General features: G+C 43.3%; 1 protein-coding gene across 1 annotated transcript in view; it reads left to right on the forward strand.

Annotated features, from left to right (window-relative positions):
- Positions 1–20,191, forward strand: part of itga2b (integrin, alpha 2b) — a 70,256-nt gene that overhangs the window by 2,159 nt on the left and 47,906 nt on the right. Inside the window, exons 2-5 of the mRNA XM_039740563.1 lie at positions 1,057–1,122; positions 4,640–4,692; positions 11,453–11,664; positions 11,798–11,983. Of these exons, the coding sequence (XP_039596497.1) occupies positions 1,057–1,122; positions 4,640–4,692; positions 11,453–11,664; positions 11,798–11,983 (517 nt within the window). The remainder of the gene's footprint in view (positions 1–1,056; positions 1,123–4,639; positions 4,693–11,452; positions 11,665–11,797; positions 11,984–20,191) is intronic.

Here is a 20,191-nt window from a genome sequence, read left to right on the forward strand (position 1 = left end):
CATCTTGTACTTAGAAATAAAAGGCTGTGTGCTTCAAAGTTCCTCTCTCAGGTGGGCGTTAGAATATCGTAAATCTCTTGGACCAATAGCGTGCGTTTTCCGCATACGACCGACTTTATAAAATACCAGAAATTATACGGTAAAATCAAGCCCTGACTTATCTGCGGGGGAACTTAAACACGAGTATATACGGTAAGTTCCAAATGCATGCAAACCCAAACACTTCCAATAATGCCCACTAGAGGGGGACATACCATCAAACCCCAGTAAGGGAGAAGGACAATCACTAAATCTTTATAAAATAAAAAAGGTTTATTTCAGAAAAGGCTCTGTAAATACATGAAGCTCTGTAGAGCACATTAGGCAAAAAGAAGTTGCCAGTAGGAGCGATCCAAGGTGAAAAAGTCCCGATGCGAAATTCCAAAAATAGTCTATATAAGGAGAAAAATAGTCACAAATCCAATGAATTTCAAAAAAGCGCAGAACTCAACTAGAAAACACTCACCAAACTCCCAAGCATATTTGAAATGAACCGTGAGAACCTTAACTACAAAGAGGACTGTTTCATTTATGTGAGGTAGAATGCCCAGAGGGGACTGGGTGGTCTCGTGGCCTGGAACCCCTGCAGATTTTTTTTTTTTCTCCAGCCGTCTGGAGTTTTTTTTCTGTCCACCCTGACCATCGGACCTTACTCCTTATTTTAATTTCTTATTTTGTCTTTTATTTCTCTTTTCCTCATTATGTAAAGCACTTTGAGCTACTTTTATAGGAAAATGTGCTATATAAATAAATGTTGTTCTTGTTGAACACCAGGAAGTGTGGGAGGAGATAGGGCGGAGATTGGCAGGTGGCCCCGCCTCCTGGGGAACCACCCACAAAACACATGGAACATAAGAAAAGCAGCTTATATGAATAGAGAAAAGCAAAAATAAAGAATGCAGCACATAAACAACAAAAATGAAGAAAAGAGACACAAACCATGAATCTGAGCCCCAGGCTGAGACATGACAAAAATCTTCTAACTGGTTCTTGTTTTTATTTTTTTCTTAAACTCAGGTCAAAATCTATATGGGAACCAGTTACAACATGCTGAACTGGGTGCACAGTTTCTTCGGCAAGCAGGTAAGATGAAGCTTCATCCAGACGGCTGGTCCGGTCCAGTGGGAGCGGGTGGGCTTATCCCAGATGCTTTGGTGATCTTCTGTTTATCCCAACCTTTATAACACACTGGTGAGGCCTCATCTGGAGTCCTGTCTGCAGTTTAGGTCTTCAGGCTACAAAAAGAACATAGCAGCACAAGAGAAGGTCCAGAGAGAAGCGACTGGGCTGATTAGAGGGCTACAGGGGATGAGTTAGGATGAAAGATTAAAAGAGCTGAGCCTTCACAGTGATGAAGAGGAGACCTGACTGAAGTGTTTCAAATGATGAAGGGAATGAGTCCAGTGGATCAAGACGGTGGCTTTAAAATGAGTTCATCAAGAACACCGGGACACAGTTGGAAACTTTTGAAGGGGAAATTTTGCACAAACATTAGGAGGTTTTTCTTTACACAAAGAACGACAGACACTTGGAATAAGCGACCAAGTAGTGTGGTGACAGGAGGACTTCAGGGACTTTCAAAACTGGACTTGATGTTTTCTTGGAGGAAACAAGTGGACAGGACTGGCGAGCTTTGTTGGGCTGAATGGCCTGTTCTCGTCTCGAGTGTTCTAATGTTCTAATGTTCCCCTCACTGAAGGGATGTGGTGAGATGTGGGTGGAGTTGGATGTCAGACCACTCACGTATTCCGTAACGCATCCTCACTGATGATATCAAAACTTCAGTGTACAATGAAGGTATGACGTTATGAATCAATTTTCAAGTGAGGACATGCTTTGTGTTTTCTGCTCTTGTTTTCTTGTTCATCACCTTATAAAGTACATGCAATGCTGTAATGGAGAAGGCAGCAAAGTCATAAACAGTCACGCGTCGGCTTCTGGTGCCACTTGAGACGGCCGATTTGACCGCATGTCGGATTGGCTATTTGTCAGTCACAAAGTGTACTGGACTTGCAATTGAGGCACCGAGGGTCCGCTAGGGGTCACCAGTACACACACTCCTGGCACAGAGTAGCACAAACCAGTATTCAAGTCTCGGCAACCACCCGAGGGGTCTCTGTAACTAAGTGCTTCTCAGGAGTGGGTCACAGGTTGCCATCTGTGGTTCCCAAGTGGGTTGCGGGGAATCACCTAAGCCAGTGGGTTGCTGCTGGTGGATTAAGAGAGTCACGAGTGGATGGCTGTGGCTTGCCTAAATGATTGGCAGTGTTGCGTTTCTAACTGAGATTGTTTCATCAAGGGGGTCCCCCAAATGAGCTTTGTTCACCAAGGGGGCAAGTTGCATTTTCCTGCTAGTGGGTGGTCAATGAATTTAAAAAGGCAAAACTGGGTCGCTGGATACCTCGACAGTGACATTCATGTCTCTGGTGACTCTTCCTATGAAGTCAGTAGATGGATTGGGAGAGCATGGAGGGTCATGAGGTCACTGGAAAGGGGTGTGTGGCACTCCCGATATCTGCAAAAGGACAAAGGTCCAAGTCTTTAGAGTCCTGGTGCTCCCTGTTTGCGAGACACGGATGCTATCCAGTAACCTGAGATGAAGACTCGACTCCTTCATGTGTGTTTCTTTGGAGGGTCTTTGGGTCCCGCCGGGTTGACTTTGTGTTGCTCATGGAGTCCTGAATGTTGCACATGACCTGCAATGTGAGGGAGCGTCGGCGATACGGCACTATGGCTATGTGGCGCCATTACCCAAGGGAGATCCTTATTGTTGAGGCCCTGAGCAGCTTGGAGGAGGCCAAGTGGACACCCACGTAACACCTGGCTGCAGCAGATAGAGGGGTCATTTCTGGAGGGTGGGACTGGACTGCGTGTCTGCCTGGGGGGGTTTGCCAACCAGGATCCCAAGTTGTTTCGTTATGTGGTGGGTGCGGCAACGTGTTGTACCAGTGCCTGTCCCCCTAACCTGACCTAACTTGGGGTAAGGAAGGTGGAGCGGGCCAAATGTCGAAGAATTAGCCATGTGGAGCAGCTCTGATAAAAACAAACCCTGGAAGGCCCTCCGAGAGTCAGGAGACATTGTGAAGTGATAATAATAATAGGGTGGCAGGGTGGCCCAGTGCGTAGCACTGCTGCCTGGCAGTAAGGAGACCTGGGATCGCTTCCCTGCGTGGAGTTTGCATTTTCTCCCTGTGTCTGTGGGTTTCCTTCCACAATCCAAAGACATGCAGATTAAGTGCATTGGCGATCCTAAATTTGTCCCTAGTGTGTTGCCGTGTGCCCTGCCTGGGGTTTGTTCCTGCCATGCACCCATTGCTGGATGGGATTGGCTCCAGCAGACCCCTGTAGATAGATAGATAGATAGATAGATAGATAGATAGATAGATAGATAGATAGATAGATAGATAGATAGATAGATAGATAGAGTGAAAGGCACTATATAATAGATAGATAGATAGATAGATAGATAGATAGATAGATAGATAGATAGATAGAGTGAAAGGCACTATATAATAGATAGATAGATAGATAGATAGATAGATAGATAGATAGATAGATAGATAGATAGATAGAGTGAAAGGCACTATATAATAGATAGATAGATAGATAGATAGATAGATAGATAGATAGATAGATAGAGTGAAAGGCACTATATAATAGATAGATAGATAGATAGATAGATAGATAGATAGATAGATAGATAGATAGATAGATAGATAGATAGAGAGATAGATAGATAGATAGATAGATAGAAATGAAAGACACTATATAATAGATAGATAGATAGATAGATAGATAGATAGATAGATAGATAGATAGATAGATAGAAAGATAGATAGATAGATAGATAGATAGATAGATAGATAGATAGATAGATAGATAGATAGATAGCAGTGGGGAAATATAAACTAGATAGAGGAAAAGCACTACAGCAGTTAGGAGACCCTTAAGGGTTCGCTTCTCGGGTCCTCCCTGCGTGGAGTTTGCATGTTCTCCCCGTGTCTGCGTGGGTTTCCTCCCACAGTCCAAAGACATGCAGATTAGGTGCATTGGTGATTCTAAACTGTCCCTAGTGTGTGTTTGGTGTGTGTATGTGTGTGCCCTGCAGTACGTTGGCGCTCTGCCCAGGGTTTGTTTCCTGCCTTGCACCCTGTGTTGGCTGGGATCAGATCCAGCAGACTCCCGTGACCCTGTGTTAGGACATAGCGGGTTGGATAGTGACTGACGGACTAATAATAATAGTAATAATAATGAAAAGTCTTATACTGCAGCTAGTTCTGGTCATTTCTAGAACATTATTACCCAGTTGTACGCCTCTGTCCCTCAGCCGTAAGTACGAATCGCCTCAATGTGTAAATCGGCGCCTGGCTGTATACGCGGAGCCACAGCGCCGTGACGTCAGCGCAGTGTTAGGAGGGACGTGAAGGTTAGGGCTTGGGGTGAACACTAAGGCTTACGTTCCATCACATGACGTCTAATTGGAGGGCACGTCAGGTCTGCTTATCTCTGAGGTCTGTGACTGAGCATGAAGGCCGTCAAGCGAAGGACAAATTGGTTTCTGATTTTCATTAAGAACTAACCCAGTCCTTTCCCCACGCAGGTCTCGTCGTATTTCGGTCACAGCGTGGCTGCCACGGACATCAACGGTGACGGGTAAGAATTAAGGTTGGGGGTGGTGGTCTTTGGTTGAAGGTGTGAGGATGCACTTTATGTCCCTTTGTGCTCAGTAAAAGGGGTAACGAGACTCGCAGGGTGGGTCTGCTCTCTTGTAACGCCAAGTCAAGGAAACGACGTCGGCCATTTGTGGAAAACTGACGGCTAACCCTTCAGAACTTCACAGGGAACGGACTTCCTGTGGTATTTATTAACGGGTATTTGAGCAAGAAACGCGTGCATTTTGTGTGTTGTGAACATGCGATTGGTTGACTTGACTCGTGGATTATGCAACACAAGAGATTTTTTTTCCTTGTTGTGATGACGTTTGCTGTGGTCCACCATTGGTCATCGTACATAGCCATTTATTATATATTGAAGTTTGCTGTCTCCGTTCCTCTCAAAAAACACGACAGTAGCATTTTTTCTGATTAACTCATTAGGCTGCCATCTTTATCTAAGGTAGCTTACAACATTTGAGAGATATGTCTGGTTCCGTTTCTTTCATTTTTCCAGTGGGAGCACAGACAGGTGAAGTGACCTGCTTTGGGCGACTTGGTGTCAGTAGTGGGATTTGAAGCCACAACCTCAGGGTCTGAAGCCTTAACCACTGAATCACACCGCCTGCATTATTGGTTTAAGTAGGCCTTCAAGTTTGGATCCGGTTTAGGTCTAAACATGGCAATTTGCTTAATGCTGATCCGGAGCAAATTCCAAGGTTTCCGAGCATAGCAGCTGATATCTTGAGCCCCAGACATCAGGGCCGGATTTTCTTATAGGCTAACTAGGCTTCAGCCTAGGGCCTCAAGATCAAGAGGGGCCTACATTCAAACTGTTAGCAAATTGAAAAAACTTAAAAATGGGAGGTGAAAGGGCCTCATAAGTGGAATAGCCTAGGGACTCTTTTCATCGAAATCCGGCCCTGCCAGACATATTTTGAAAATGCAAGAAGATGACCGTTAGCAGAGTGAATTGCTCTACTAGCACAAAATCACATACGAGGTGTGGCAGAAAAGTAATGAGACTGGCAACACTGCAAGCGATCTGGCAACGCTGCGCTGTTGTCCTTGATAGAGCCCGTGTATCAGTACCCTCCCATAGCTCAGTGCGAGTTTCAACTCCTTCCGTTAACTACGTGATTTTTGTGACTGCTATTAGCGAAGTTGTGTTTTGGTTGTGCCACGCAAAATGGAACAGCGGAATTTGGAGCAACGTTGTGCCATTAAACGGCAAGTGTGACGTCTGAAAAGTTAAAACAGGCCTATGGGGAACATTCTTTATCCCGAGCTCAAGTTTTTCGCTGGCACAAATCATTTTTGGGAGGCAGAAAACACGATGAAGATGAACACCGTTCAGGGAGGACTTCAACTTCGAAAACCAATGAAAACATCGGACGTGTGAACACTCTTGTGAGATCAGACCGTCGTTTAACATTAAGAATGTCGAGTGAACAATTAAATTTGAACAGATTTACCGTTCATCAAATTTTGACTGAACATTTGCACATGCGAAAAGGTCTGTGCCAAAATGGTGCCGAAAAACCTCACAATTGAGCAGAAGGACAATCAAAAAAACAAGTGTCTTGATCTTCTTGACAGAATCGATAATGAGCAAGATTTCTCTAGTCGTGTGATCACAGGTGATGAATCATGGATTTCTGAATACGATCCTGAGACCAAGAGGCAAAGTCAGGAGTGGCACACTGCAAACTCTCCTCGACCAAAGAAACCTCGAATGAGCAAATCGAAGATCAAATCAATGCTGATTTGTTTTTTTGACAAAAGGGGAATTGTCCGCAAAGAATTTGTTCCTCCAGGACAAACTGTCAACCAAGTTCTTTATAAAGACGTCCTTGAAAGGCTCAGAAAAAGGGTCATTCACGTGAGATTAGACGTTGCAGACAAATGGATGCTCCATCATGACAACGCCCCATGTCACACTGCCCTCTCCATAACAGAATTTCTGACCTCAAAAGGCATTCCTGTGGTTCCCCAGCCCCCTTATTCACCTGACCTCAGTCCGTGTGACTTTTTCCTTTTTCCTAAACTGAAAAATGTCCTCAAAGGACGTCATTTCGGGACTTTAGAAAACATCCAAAAGAGTGTAACGGACATGCTGAAGACCATACCGGTTGAAGACTTCCAGCGCTGCTACCAACAATATGGGAACAACGTCTCCATCGGTGTGTAGCTGCCCAAGGGAACTACTTTGAAGGAGATAACATTGATGTTTGAAAAAAATAAAAACTTTGGTAAATAAAAAATCAGTCTCATTACTTTTCTGCCACACCTCGTAAAACTAGAGCAAAAAAATGTGAAAATATGTGAGCTATTACTAGTCGTGATGGTCAGTTCTGCCCAGTGGCCAGTCTCAGCAGCCCAGCCAATAGTGTAGACTGCACAGGGGCGGCCCTGGGCAGAGAAAGGATCGGTGGCCCCTTCGCCCGCCAATGCCAATATGGTGTCTTATGCACGGCGGATGGCCACGTCCGTTGTGGACACTGCATAGCCGCCTTGTGCTCATGGTACGCTTCTATATGCGCGTGTCCGTAACTTGAAAACCAGGTGGCGGCCCGTGATATTCTCATTACGGCAGAACGTAAGTTGCTCTAAGGTGGTTTCTGTACGTCAATTTCTGTTCTTTCTCACACTAGAAATTTTGCTGTAAGCTTAAAAATTAATGCAATATGACTGATTTTTTATAGTTAACGATTTCCTTGACCTATTTTATTTGCTTAACATTATAATTTATGCTTAATCTAATGTTTTAGAAGCTTTTAATTACTTCGTATGGCTCTTTATGTTAATTTGCTATTTTTTATGCTAATACAAAAAATTTTCCCTCTACAAAAGCACTGATCCACACATAGTAGTTGGAATCCCCAGTGCAAAGATTATGGAGTCCGAAATCCGCACTCTCCATCGCCGCTGTCCGTGTATATGGATGGTGACGCTGAGTGTTCCTCCACAAAGTTTGAAGTGTTGCTCAAAAAGACCACTTTGAATTTCTTCGAAAGACTCCAACAATGTCTCCCAACATGCCACAGAATTCTGTCAAGCGTTTTTGAAAGAACGTACTTAGTAAACAAAAAGCATTTCGTGTGGCCGATTCAGTCATCATAGTGCTGTAACAGGGGACGCTCTTTAAAAATATTACAACAAAGTAAAAACAAGACCCATTGATGAACACACTTATCATGAAATAAAGAACAACAGGTCCATTTAAAAACACAAATCCCTCCACTCACACACTGTATTTATTTTGCTTCAGATTTTAATGAAGGGTGGCGCGGTGGCGCAGTGGTAGTGCTGCTGCCTCGCAGTTAGGTGACCTGGGTTCGTGTCTGCGTGGGTTTTTTCCCACAGTCCAAAGACATGCAGGTTAGGTGGATTGGCGATTCTAAACTGACCCTAGTTTGTGCTTGGTGTGTGGGTGGGCTGGCGCCCTGCCCGGGTTGGATGATGGATGGATCTTAATGAAGTGTAACGTATGGGCACATGTTTGACTTTTTTTTTCCTTTTTCCCTCAGAGTGACTGAATAGGCTACACAAGGTTTTTATTTTATTTTATAATATATATATATATATATATATATATATATATATATATATATATATATATATATATATATATATATATATATATATATATATATATATATATATATATTTGTATGTGAGTGGAGTGATTTGTGTTTTTAAATGGACCTGTTGTTCTTTATTTCATGATAAGGTTGTTCATGGACGTTTCTTGTTTTTATCTTATTTTGATATTTTTAAAGTGCGTCGTTCGCACTCCAAACCTTAGTGCTATGATTAGATGGTGACTGGATCGGCCACGCGAAGTGTTTTATTTTATGTTTAATTAATGAGACACGTATGCGTATGTGAGTGGAGTGATTTGTGTTTGCAAATGGACCTGTTGTTCTTTGTTTCATGATAAGTTTGTTCATGAACGTGTCTTGTTTTTACTTTAATATTTTTAAAGTGCATCGCTCGCGCTCCGACAGTTAAACCTTAGCGCTATGATGACTGAGTGACTGAATCGGCCACACGAAATGTTTTATTTTATTTTTTTCTAGCTGAAATACCCAGAGTCGCCCGGGAGGAAAATAAAGTGTTTTTTTTATTGTTTGAGAAAAACATAATAAAAAAACACAACTTTAAAAATAAAAATAAATTAACAAACAATAAAGACTCACTAATGTCCTTGTCTTGTGTTCTTGTATGTATGTTATCATCCAGTTGACGCTCGGAACTGGCCAACTCCATTTAATTTGAAAAGCAATAGGGACGCGGTGCTGCTCAAACATAAAGAATGTTGCCAGTCACCTGCTATGTACTAACTGTGTAAGCCCGCGCGGGATCCTAGAAATTATTGAAATCATCAGAACTACTCTGGGCATCTCTCTGCTATGAGGCTTCGTGTTCCCAACGTGCTGGCATCGTTTGTGCATTAGCAGCTAAGCGACTGTCTTTCTTCGGAGCTTTCCTTTTGCCGGTGTGCTGGCCTCGCTTGTGTATCCTCGGAGTTCGGGCCCTCATCCCGACTCTACGTCTCACTGCCGGGCCGGACAGATACACACACATTTGCACGCGTAGAACTCCATTTCATTTCAAAAGCAACAGGCGGGCGTGTATGGAGGAATATTTCGGACAAAATGAAATAAATAAATAAATGCGTAAATAAATAAAAGTACTGTGAAATGTGAGCATAAATAAATAAATGTGTCATGAAATGAGAGCCTTAATAAATAAATATGTCATGAAATGAGAGCATAAATAAATAAATGTGTCACGAAATATGTTTTTCGTTGCTTATTTATTTATTTCATTTTGTCCGTAACATTCCTGCAAACCGTCATGAAATACGGCTTGAAATAAAACTGTCACTTTCACTCGTCAAAGTTGAGAGGGTGGGCTCTAACACGCCCTCTAGTTACTGATTGGTGAATCGATAACACACGGATTAATTAGAAAAATGCTTACTACTGCCGATGAAATGGATTCTGCCGAAGATATTAGTATTTCTTGTGCTATCGATTCACCAATCAGTAACTAGAGGGCGTGTTAGAGCCCACCCTCTCAACTTTGACGAGTGAAAGTGACAGTTTTATTTCAAGCCGTATTTCATGACGGTTTGCAGGAATGTTACGGACAAAATGAAATAAATAAATAAGCAACGAAAAACATATTTCGTGACACATTTATTTATTTATGCTCTCATTTCATGACATATTTATTTATTTATGCTCACATTTCACAGTACTTTTATTTATTTACGCATTTATTTATTTATTTCATTTTGTCCGAAATATTCCTCCATAGGGCGTGGTGGTGCTGCTCAAACATAAAGAATGCTGGCAGTCACCTCCAGTTCGCCCTCTGGTGGTCGTTCCGAGTGTCAACTGAATGATAACACGCATACAAAACCGTAAGACCACTCCCACCCTACCCAGAAGGGGGCGGGTTAGGGCTGATTTCACCCTACAATATTTTTTAGTCGACCAATGAGAAACATGTGTGCCAAGTTTCGGACGTGATGCTGGAACATACATACAGACACACATTGACTTTTATATACCTGTATATAGATTAATAATTAATTAATGAAACACGTATGTGAGTGGAGTGATGTGTGTTTGTAAATGGACCTGTTGTTCTTTATTTCATGATAAGTTGGTTCATGAACGTGTCTTGTTTTAACTTTATTTTGATATTTTTAAAGTGCGTCGCTCGCGCTCCGACAGTTAAACCTTAGCGCTATGATGACTGAGTGACTGAATCGGCCACACGAAATGTCCACACCTGCCACCCAACACACACACACCAACCCGCTGATTGTAAACGTCAGTCCAGCTCTGTTATGGCAATCGGCGTGTCGTCCCGTTGTTTTTGGGGGGGTATGGTGGTCTGGTGTTCCCCAATGAGTTCAGAAACCTCACAGCACATTTGTGAGATGTTCCTTAAAAGGAAGTCAGCAGATTTACAAATGGCTTTTATTTGTGCTCTGAGTCCAAGACAGCAAGGAATCTAAAATTGATTTTACGGTTACCTCAGGTTATTATTGTCAGATAGGGTCTTTGTGTTTTTTTTTTTTTCCTAATCCTACACAAAACTCCTTTGTTTTATCCACTTAAGAAACACCAAAAATGTGAGCCCATGATTGAAGGGATTTCGCTGAAGTGATCTAAACGTTTAGCCAAATCAGCGCAAGCATCCTTATTGACCACCATGTGAAGCTGAACATCATCAGCAAAGATATGGGATGGTAAACCAGCCATTCAAATACAATTCACTGAAGAAAGTATAAATACGAGAAATTAAAAAGGGATTTGAGGGGTCAAGACCGTCACCGCTCACTCCCTGTGCCAAGGTGGCACATTCTCCTCATCTTCTGTTGATTTCTATACAGGTGGGCGGCTTTCCTCCCACAACCCAGACACGTGTGGCAGCTTTGAGTTGGTACGTTAGTGGGCTCCCTGATGTTCTGGTGGCCCGTCTCGGACTGATTCCTGCCTGGCATGCAGTGCTCCTTTTCCTCATGATGGTCCCTCAGTGGTCCGCAGTGAGGCCCACCCTGTGAGCTCCAAAAAATTCCAGATCACACTGTTTGAATGCTGGTCTGCTCAGTTGATTGTACTCATGATGGTTCCTAACACCGCTTTGAGTGGTCAGCGGCGAAGCTGCAGTCCCACCCTGTGAGCTACGGTAAATTTGAGATGTCTGTGACTGAATGCTGGTCTGCTCCGCTCCCACAGGACAGATGACATTTTCATTGGCGCCCCCCTCTTCATGGACAGAAGGAAAGACAAGAAGCTCCACGAGGTGGGCCAGGTGTACCTTTACCTGCAGAAGGAGAACAATGGCTTCTCTCAGAAACCCGACCAGATCCTCACCGGCTGGGACCTGTATGGCCGGTTTGGCAGCGCCATCGCTCCACTTGGAGACATAGATCAGGATGGCTATGACGGTAATGAGCGTTGTGCACAGGGTCCTCCAGGGGGCACCGCCAAGCAATCCGCCAGTCATGCGGTGTAATGGCTGACTCTTGTTAACACTGGCACACTTCATTGTTTTCTAATTTAACTTTTTTTCTTTATCAGACATAGCTGTGGGGGCACCTTTTTCTGGCGGAGATGGCAGGGTGTATATTTTTAATGGTCAGAGCGATGGAGTGGACCCTCAGTACTCTCAGGTCTTGGAGAGCCCCTTCAGACGACTGCCTTCTGCTACGGGCTTTGGATTTGCCCTGCGGGGCGGCTCGGACGTCGACTCCAACAGCTACCCAGGTAAGTAAACCCTCTTCACTGGGTGGCACAGTGGCTGGTACTCCTACTTCACAGCTACAGGGTCCTTCATTTGAAGTTGTGTCTCTGTGGGGTTTCCTTTCATCTAAAAGACGTTTGTGTTAAAGTTCACTGGCAGCCCTGCTTTGCCTAATGTAGTTGTGGGTGTGCCCTGCATTGGACTGGCATCCTGGTGAGGGTTAGTTACCACTTTACATACAAAAGCTGCCAGGACAGGCCCCACCACTTACCTCTAGCTAGATAAACAGGTTACAAAATTGGTGGATGGACGTACCTTGTATGGAGCAGTTTATCTTCTTCTTCTCCTTTCTGCTGCTCCCATTAGGGGTCACCACAGCAGATCATCTTCTTCCATATCTTTCTGTCCTCTTCATCTTGTTCTGTCACACCTGTCACCTTTATGTCCTCTCTCGCCACATCCATAAACCTTCTCTTAGGCCTTCCTCTTCTCCTCTTGCCTCACAGCTCTATCCTTAGTACCCTTCTCCCAGTATACCCAGCATCTCTCCTCTGCACGGGTCCAAACCATCGCCTCTCTGCCGGGTCAATGTCTGAGTAGACTTCATAGGATTCCATTAATTGGTGAATCTAAACCGACCTTCCTACCTTGTGCCTGACGCAGCTGAGGTTGGCGGCTCCAGCCCTGCCTGACCCGGAACTGGACTAAGAGGGTCTGAGAATGTCATGAGGTCATGCAATATGGCGCCTTCTGAAAGTCTCCAGACTCCGTCACTTTCCACATTTTGTGATGTTGCAGCCTTCTGACAAAATCATTTCAGTTATTTTTTCTCTCATTAAGCCGAAAAAAAAAAGAAAGGCAGGAGGTTTGGTATTTTTGTAAATTAACTAAAAATAAAAACTGGGGACTTTTACGTTGACACAAGTATGCGGACTCGGGGCTTTTGATCAGGTGTATCCCATTGTGCTGAGATGTTTCTACTCCAAGAAGCCAAAATTGATTTTACAGTTACCTGAGATGATTGTTGTCAGATAGGGTCCTCGTGTTGTAATGGCCGACCCACTCGTCCAGAAACGGCAGCTACACCACCACGACCCGTGGCCTGGCAAACTGAGGAAACGTTAGACCAGACAAGACAAGGCGTACCTCTTCCAAAGAGCTTCCCTCACTCGACAGTTAAATACTCAAAAAACTAACAGCATCTTAAATATAAACGTCTACGCGAGGAAGAGCCGGCAAGGCCGCCCCAAGTCAACAAGTCGGAAAAAGAAGGAAGGACGAGGCTACATGAAGCTGAAAGAAAGCAACTCCATCGCCAAAGTGAAACTGCTGAGGAAAGACAAACGAGAAAGCAAAACTCGCTTAGCCGCTGACAGACATGTCTGCAAAACGAAAACGCTGACTCTGCATTTCAGTTTGTTTTTCTGACGATTTCAATAGTTTCTAGGAGCCCCGGCTTACACAGCGTAGTATAAAATAATAATATACTCTCTAGATATAAAATCCTAAACCTAACAGTCAGTCAGGCAGTTATTATCCAACCCGCTATATCCTAACACAGGGTCACAGGAGTCTGCTGGAGCCAATCCCAGCCAACACAGGGCGCAAGGCAGGAAACAAACCCTGGGCAGAGCGCCAACCAACTGCAGGGCACACACATACACACACCAAACACACACCAAACACACACTAGGGACAGTTTAGAAACAGCAATGCACCTAATCTGCATGTCTTTGGACTGTGGGAGGAAACCCACGTAAACACGGGGAGAACATGCAGACTCCACACAGGGAGGACCAGGGAAGCGAACCTGTGTCTCCTAACTGCTGTAGTGCTTTTCTCTATCTAGTTTATATTTCCCCACTGCTATCTATCTATCTATGTATTATATAGTGCCTTTCTATCTATCTATCTATCTATCTATCTATCTATCTATCTTATCTATCTATGTATTATATAGTGCCTTTCTATCTATCTATGTATTATATAGTGCCTTTCTATCTATCTATCTATGTATTATATAGTGCCTATCTATCTATCTATCTATCTATCTATCTATCTATCTATCTATCTATCTATCTATCTATCTATCTATCTATCTATCTATCTATGTATCTATCTCCTAATACAGGGTCATGGGGCTCTGCTGGAGTCAATCCCAGCCAACACAGGGCGCAAGGCAGGAAACAAACCCTGGGCAGAGCGCCAACCTACTGCAGGGCACACACACATACACACACCAAACACACACCAAACACACACTAGGGACAGTTTAGAATCGCCAATGCACCTAATCTGCATGTCTTTGGACTGTGGGAGGAAACCCACGTAAACACGGGAGAACATGCAGACTCCACACAGGGAGGACCAGGAAGCGAACCTGTGTCTCCTAACTGCTGTAATGCTTTTTCTCTATCTAGTTTATATTTCCCCACTGCTATCTATCTATCTATGTATTATATAGTGCCTTTCTATCTATCTATCTATCTATCTATCTATCTATCTATCTATCTATCTATCTATCTATCTATCTCTATCTATCTATGTATTATATAGTGCCTTTCTATCTATCTATGTATTATATAGTGCCTTTCTATCTATCTATCTATGTATTATATAGTGCCTTTCTATCTATCTATCTATCTATTATATAGTGCCTATCTATCTATCTATCTATCTATCTATCTATCTATCTATCTATCTATCTATCTATCTATCTATCTCCTAATACAGGGTCATGGGGCTCTGCTGGAGTCAATCCCAGCCAACACAGGGCTAAGGCAGGAAACAAACCCTGGGCAGGCGCCAACCAACTGCAGGGCACACACACATACACACACCAAACACACACCAAACACACACTAGGGACAGTTTAGAAACAGCAATGCACCTAATCTGCATGTCTTTGGACTGTGGGAGGAAACCCACGTAAACACGGGAGAACATGCAGACTCCACACAGGAGGACCAGGGAAGCGAACCTGTGTCTCCTAACTGCTGTAATGCTTTTCTCTATCTAGTTTATATTTCCCCACTGCTATCTATCTATCTATGTATTATATAGTGCCTTTCTATCTATCTATCTATCTATTATATAGTGCCTTTCTATCTATCTATCTATCTATCTATCTATCTATCTATCTATCTATCTATCTATCTATTATATAGTGCCTTTCTATCTATCTATCTCTATCTATCTATGTATTATATAGTGCCTTTCTATCTATCTATCTATGTATAAAATAATAATATATCTATCTAGATATATCTATCCTAATCTAACTATCAGTCTAGGCAGTCTATTATCCTATCTATCCGCTATCTCCTAACACAGGGTCATGGGGATCTGCTGGAGCCAATCCCAGCCAACACAGGGCGCAAGGCAGGAAACAAACCCTGGGCAGAGCGCCAACCTACTGCAGGGCACACACATACACACACCAAACACACACCAAACACACACTAGGGACAGTTTAGAAACAGCAATGCACCTAATCTGCATGTCTTTGGACTGTGGGAGGAAACCCACGTAAACACGGGGAGAACATGCAGACTCCACACAGGGAGGACCAGGGAAGCGAACCTGTGTCTCCTAACTGCTGTAGTGCTTTTTCTCTATCTAGTTTATATTTCCCCACTGCTATCTATCTATCTATGTATTATATAGTGCCTTTCTATCTATCTATCTATCTATCTATCTATCTATCTATGTATTATATAGTGCCTTTCTATCTATCTATCTATCTATCTATCTATCTATCTATCTATCTATCTATCTATCTATCTATCTATCTATCTATGTATTATATAGTGCCTATCTATCTATCTATCTATCTATCTATCTATCTATCTATCTATGTATCTATCTATCTATCTATCTATGTATTATATAGTGCCTTTCTATCTATCTATCTATCTATCTATCTATCTATCTATCTATCTATCTATCTATGTATTATATAGTATCTATCTATCTATCTATCTATCTATCTATCTATCTATCTATCTATCTATCTATGTATTATATAGTGCCTTTCTATCTATCTATCTATCTATCTATCTATCTATCTATCTATCTATCTATCTATCTATCTATCTATCTATCTATCTATCTATCTTTCTATCTGTCTATCTCCTAATACAGGGTCATGGGGCTCTGCTAGAGTCAATCCCAGCCAACACAGGGCGCAAGACAGGAACAAATCCCTGGGCAGGTTGCCAGCCCACCGAAGGGCACACACACACCCACAGCACACATTAGGGACAATTTAGAATCGCCAATGCATGTCTTTGGACTGTGGGAGGAAACCGGAGCACTCTCATGGACCTCTTGATCATCAGAAGTGTCTGAGCAGAGGGTGCAGACCTATAAATACCTGGGAGTGCAACTGGATGATAAACTGGACTGGACTGCCAATACTGATGATCTGTGTAAGAGAGGACAGAGCCGACTATACTTCATTAGAAGGCTGGCGTCCTTCAACATCTGTAATAAGATGCTGCAGATGTTCTACCAGACGGTTGTGGTGAGCGCCCTCTTCTACGAGATGGTGTGCTGGGGAGGCAGCATAAAGAAGAGGGACGCCTCACGTCTGGACAAACTGGTGAGGAAGGCAGGCTCTATTGTAGGCACAGAGCTGGACAGTTTGACATCCGTGGCAGAGCGACGGGCGCTGAGCAGACTCCTGTCAGTCATGGAGAATCCACTGCATCCACTGAACAGGATCATCTCCAGACAGAGGAGCAGCTCCACTGACAGACTGAGGAGACCCCACACTATGCGACTCGGGGGTTAAACGTTAACATTATACAAAGTTATTGTCTGTTATACCAGCATTGTTATCACTCTTTAATTTAATATTGTTCTTTATCAGTATACTGCTGCTGGAGTATGGGAATTTCCCCTTGGGATTAATAAAGTATCTATCTGTCTCACCCGGAGGATACAGGGAGAACATGCAAACTCCATGCAGGGAGGACCCGGGAAGCGAACCCAGGTCTCCTAACTGCAATGCAGCAGCTCTACCACTGCGTGACCGTGCCACCTAAGCCTAAAAGTGCAATGATTTTATGTGACGTTTTTATGTCATGTTTCTTGTCACGCTTTAGATCAGGCTTATTTTAAAACTTACATATATATTTTTGGTATCATTCTTTTCAGAATTTATCAAACTTTAATGTGCTGTTGTTGGATTTTCAGATTTTCATTCTGTTTTTAAATTATAAACTAAAAAATATGAAGAACTCACGTCCACAAGACTTTGTGCCAAGAGATTTAACCAGGCCCGGGGCCGTAAATAAAAGACAAAGAGTAGAACAGCCGCTGTACAGGCTTTTAAATGTTTGAAGCGCAGCGTGAGATAAAGATCACACGGCACGGCAGCAGCAGCAGCAATCCAGCAGCTGATCGAGGAGGAAAAAAAAAAACACTGTACATGTTTCCCATTGTATCAGCGTTTAAGAGGGGGTTTCGGAGGAGCGACCATGTCTCCTTGGGATGCGTTCAGCCCCCCTCTTCAGAAGCCGAGCAGCAGAGACGTGAAGTAGCTGGCGCGTAGCGTAGGCTGGGGGGGTTGACAAGCGAAGCGAGCAGGGGGTGAAGTATATATATTGATAATGAAAAGAAGCTCTATCTATTCCAGTCCCTTCAAAACCCCCACACAACACACAACCCCAAACGTGAACGGCGCTACTTAATAATTAAAAGTGCCTTAATAAACGTACAGCACAAACCCTCCTTTGTCTCGACACTGAACATGAAACACATAAGACACACAGAAAAAGTCTAAACGAGGGATGATGAGTGAATGAGAACCTTGAACAGCTCGGAAGTGTCCTACGGTTATTATACTTGAATGAAATTGTTGACTCGATCCTCTCCCCAAATGACGAAAAAACAGTCTTGCCGTATTATCCTCAGCGTGTCGGTATAATCCGGAACCCCGGGGTTTTGCGTAGCGATGGTGAAGTCGTTGATATCTGGCATTGAAAACGGCAAGCAGGAAAAGGAGTAAAGTGATCCTCATCGGTGCTCCCTCTTGGCTCTTTTCTCTTCGGCGAAGTGTCGTTGTTGTAAGAGATTCCTCCCTTTTTCTTTTTGTCCTCCTGTTTAAATAGCAATGGCCCGGATGGAATTGATGTGTTTGACAGGGAAAACCCCCATCACGAGGGGTCAATGGTTCCACAACCAGGGGGCAACATTTCAACAGACACACAGAGACCGTATAAACGGGACAACTCTATCAAAGAACACATTTAAGACGTCCACATTCGTGTAGCGCTGCTTCAGTGTTTTTTTTTCCCTAATCCTACACATAACTCCCTAATTTTTTCCACATTGGAAACACCAAAAAATTTGAGCTCGTTATTGAAGGAATTTTGTTGACACAGTCTAAAAGTATAGCGAAATCAGCGCAAGCATCCTTATTGACCACCGTGTGAAGCTGAACATCATCGGCAAAGATATGGGATGGTAAACCAGTATTACAACTGACTGGACTGATTAGGAAAGGCGCACGCCTGTCTAGAGAAGGTCCCACAGGTGACAATGACCAAGCCCCGAGGTCCAAGAAATTGTCTGCAGAGCTGAGAGAGATGGGACGGTGTCGAGGCGCAGATCTGGAGAATGTTTCAAATAGGTTCCCAAGAGCCCAGTGGACCTCCATAGTTAAAGTTTAGAGATCTTTAAGGTCACATGACCTGTGAGGGCAAAGTGAGATTACTGTGTCGCAGTTGTGGTGATGGGTAAATAAATAAGAGTAACAGAAGAGACATCTTCTTCCACTTCATCTTGTCCCACTTCCACGTGGGGTTCTTGCTTCATAGGTTTTGCTGTGATTTTTACAGCCTTTTTCCGATGCCAATCCTCACAATTTATCCAGGTGACTTGGTTCGTAGCAGAAGATAAATACAGTCATATGAAAAATTTTGGGAACCCCTCTTAATTCTTTGGATGTTTGTTTCTCATTGGCTGAGCTTTCAAAGTAGCAACTTCCTTTTAATATACGACATGCCTTATGGACACAGTAGGATTTCAGCAGTGACGTTAAGTTTATTGGATTAACAGAAAATATGCATCATCACAAAATTAGACAGGTGCACCCATACAGAGATATGACATCAATACTCAGTTGAGCCTCCTTTTGCTCCTTTGAGCTTCTCGACGCTGTCCTCCTATAGCCTGTGATGAGTGTCTGGATTCTGGATGGAGGTATTTCTGACCATTCTTCATACAAAATCTCTCCAGTTCAGTTCAATTTGATGGACAGCCTGCTCCAAATCATCCCATAGATTGTCGATGACATTCAAGTCAGGGGACTGTGACGCCCATTCCAGATCATTGTACTTCTCCCTCTGCATGAATGCCTTTGTACATTTCCAACTGTGTTTTGGGTCATTGTCTTGTTGGAATATCCAACCCCTGCTTAAGTAACTTCAACTTTGTGACTGATGCTTGAACATTATCCTGAAGAATTTGTTGATATTGGGTTGAATTCATCCGACCCTCGACTTTAACAAGGGCCCCAGTCCCTGAACTGGCCACACAGCCCCACAGCATGATGGGACCTCCACCAAATTTGACAGGAGGTAGCAGGTGTTTTTCTTGGAATGCCGTGTTCTTCTTCCGCCATGCAAAGCTCTTTTTGTTCTGACCAAATAACTCCATTTGGGTCTCATCAGTCTAAAGCACTTTGTTCCAAAATGAATCTGACTTGTCTAAATGAGCATTTGATACAACAAGCGACTCTGTTTGTGACGTGAGTGCAGAAAGGGCTTCTTACTCATCACCCTGCCATACTGATGTTCTTTGTGTAAATTGCTCTGAATTGTAGAACGATGTACAGATACACCATCTGCAGTGAGATGTTCTTGCAGGTCTTTGGAGGTGATCTGTGGTTGTCTGTCACCATTCTCACAATCCTGCTCATATGCCACTCCTGTATTTTTCTTGGCCTGCCAGACCTGCTGGGTTGGTTTAACAGTAACTGTGCCTGTGGCCTTCCATTTCCTGATTCCATTCCTTGCAGTTGAAACTGACAGTTTAAACCTCTCAAATATCTTTTTGTAGTCTTCCCCTAAACCAGGAGACTCAACAATCTTTGTTTTCAGATCTTTGGAGAGTTGCTTTGAGGATCCCATGCTGTCTGTCACTCTTCAGAGGAGAGTCAAAGGGAAGGAAGCACAACTTGCAATTGACCACCTTAAATACCTTTGACCACTCATGATTGGACA

The sequence above is a fragment of the Polypterus senegalus genome, chromosome 17 (genome assembly GCF_016835505.1).
Source record: "Polypterus senegalus isolate Bchr_013 chromosome 17, ASM1683550v1, whole genome shotgun sequence".
NCBI lineage: Eukaryota > Metazoa > Chordata > Cladistia > Polypteriformes > Polypteridae > Polypterus > Polypterus senegalus.